Source organism: Corvus brachyrhynchos, unplaced genomic scaffold (assembly GCF_000691975.1).
Source record: "Corvus brachyrhynchos isolate BGI_N302 unplaced genomic scaffold, ASM69197v1 scaffold418, whole genome shotgun sequence".
NCBI lineage: Eukaryota > Metazoa > Chordata > Aves > Passeriformes > Corvidae > Corvus > Corvus brachyrhynchos.
The window spans coordinates 50,597-51,704 of record NW_008239541.1 but is presented as its reverse complement, the minus strand read 5'-3'; the positions used below and the strand labels follow the sequence as shown (position 1 = coordinate 51,704).

Below are 1,108 nucleotides of genomic sequence, written 5' to 3'. Positions count from 1 at the left end.
GGGGCTGTGCCCCCCAAACCCCCGAGGGCCCGGCTGGCTCTGGGGGTTACTGGTCCATACTGGTCCGTACTGGTTTATACCGGTCGGTACTGGTCCATACTGGTTGGTACTGGTTTGTACTGGTCCATACTGGTTGGTGCTGGTCAGTACTGGTCCACGGAGCTGTCGTTCGTGGGGCAGTGCCTGGGGGTGAACCCCAAGTCCTACGGGGCCTGGCACCACCGGGGCTGGGTGCTGGGCCACGCCGCGGTACTGGTCCCTACTGGTCCATACCAGTCTGTACCGGCCCATACTGGTCTGTATTGGTCCATACTGGTCCATATTGGTCTGTACCGGCCTGTACTGGTCCGTACTGGTCCATACTGGTTCGTACCGGTCCATACTGGCCCATACTGGTCTGTACTGGTCCGTACCGGTCCGTACTGGTCCGTACTGGTCCGTACTGGTCTGTACTGGTCCGTACTGGTCTGTACTGGTCCGTACTGGTCTGTATTGGTCCATACCAGTCTGTACCGGCCCCTACTGGTCTGTACTGGTCCGTACTGGTTCATACTGGTGCATACCGGTTCGTACTGGTCCATACTGGTCTGTACTGGTCCGTACTGGTCCGTACTGGTCCATACTGGTGCGTACTGGTCCATACCGGTCTGTACTGGTGCGTACTGGTCAGTACTGGTCTGTACTGGTCGGTACCGGTCCATACTGGTCCGTACTGGTCTGTACCGGTCCGTACTGGCCTGTACCGGCCCGTACTGGTCTGTACCGGTTGGTACTGGTCTGTACTGGTCCATACCAGTGTGTACTGGCCCGTACCAGTCCGGAGTGGTCCATACTGGTCGGTACCGGTCTGTACTGGTCCATACCAGTCCGTACTGGTCCGTACTGGTGCATACTGGTGTGTACTGGTGCATACTGGTCGGTACCAGTCCGTACTGGTGCATACTGGTGTGTACCGGTCCGTACTGGTGCGTACCGGTCCGTACTGGTGCATACTGGTGGGTACCGGTCTGTACTGGTTCATACTGGTTGGTACCGGTCCGTACTGGTCCATACTGGTCCGTACTGGTGCGTACTGGTCCGTACTGGTCTGTACTGGCCCGTACTGGTC

The 1,108-nt window shown here is 58.2% G+C and overlaps 1 protein-coding gene across 1 annotated transcript in view; it reads left to right on the top strand.

Moving 5' to 3' along the window:
• Positions 1-1,108, top strand: part of LOC108448440 — a 32,465-nt gene that overhangs the window by 14,902 nt on the left and 16,455 nt on the right. The window contains exons 7-8 of the mRNA XM_017741317.1: positions 202-489; positions 671-1,085. Of these exons, the coding sequence (XP_017596806.1) occupies positions 202-489; positions 671-1,085 (703 nt within the window). The remainder of the gene's footprint in view (positions 1-201; positions 490-670; positions 1,086-1,108) is intronic.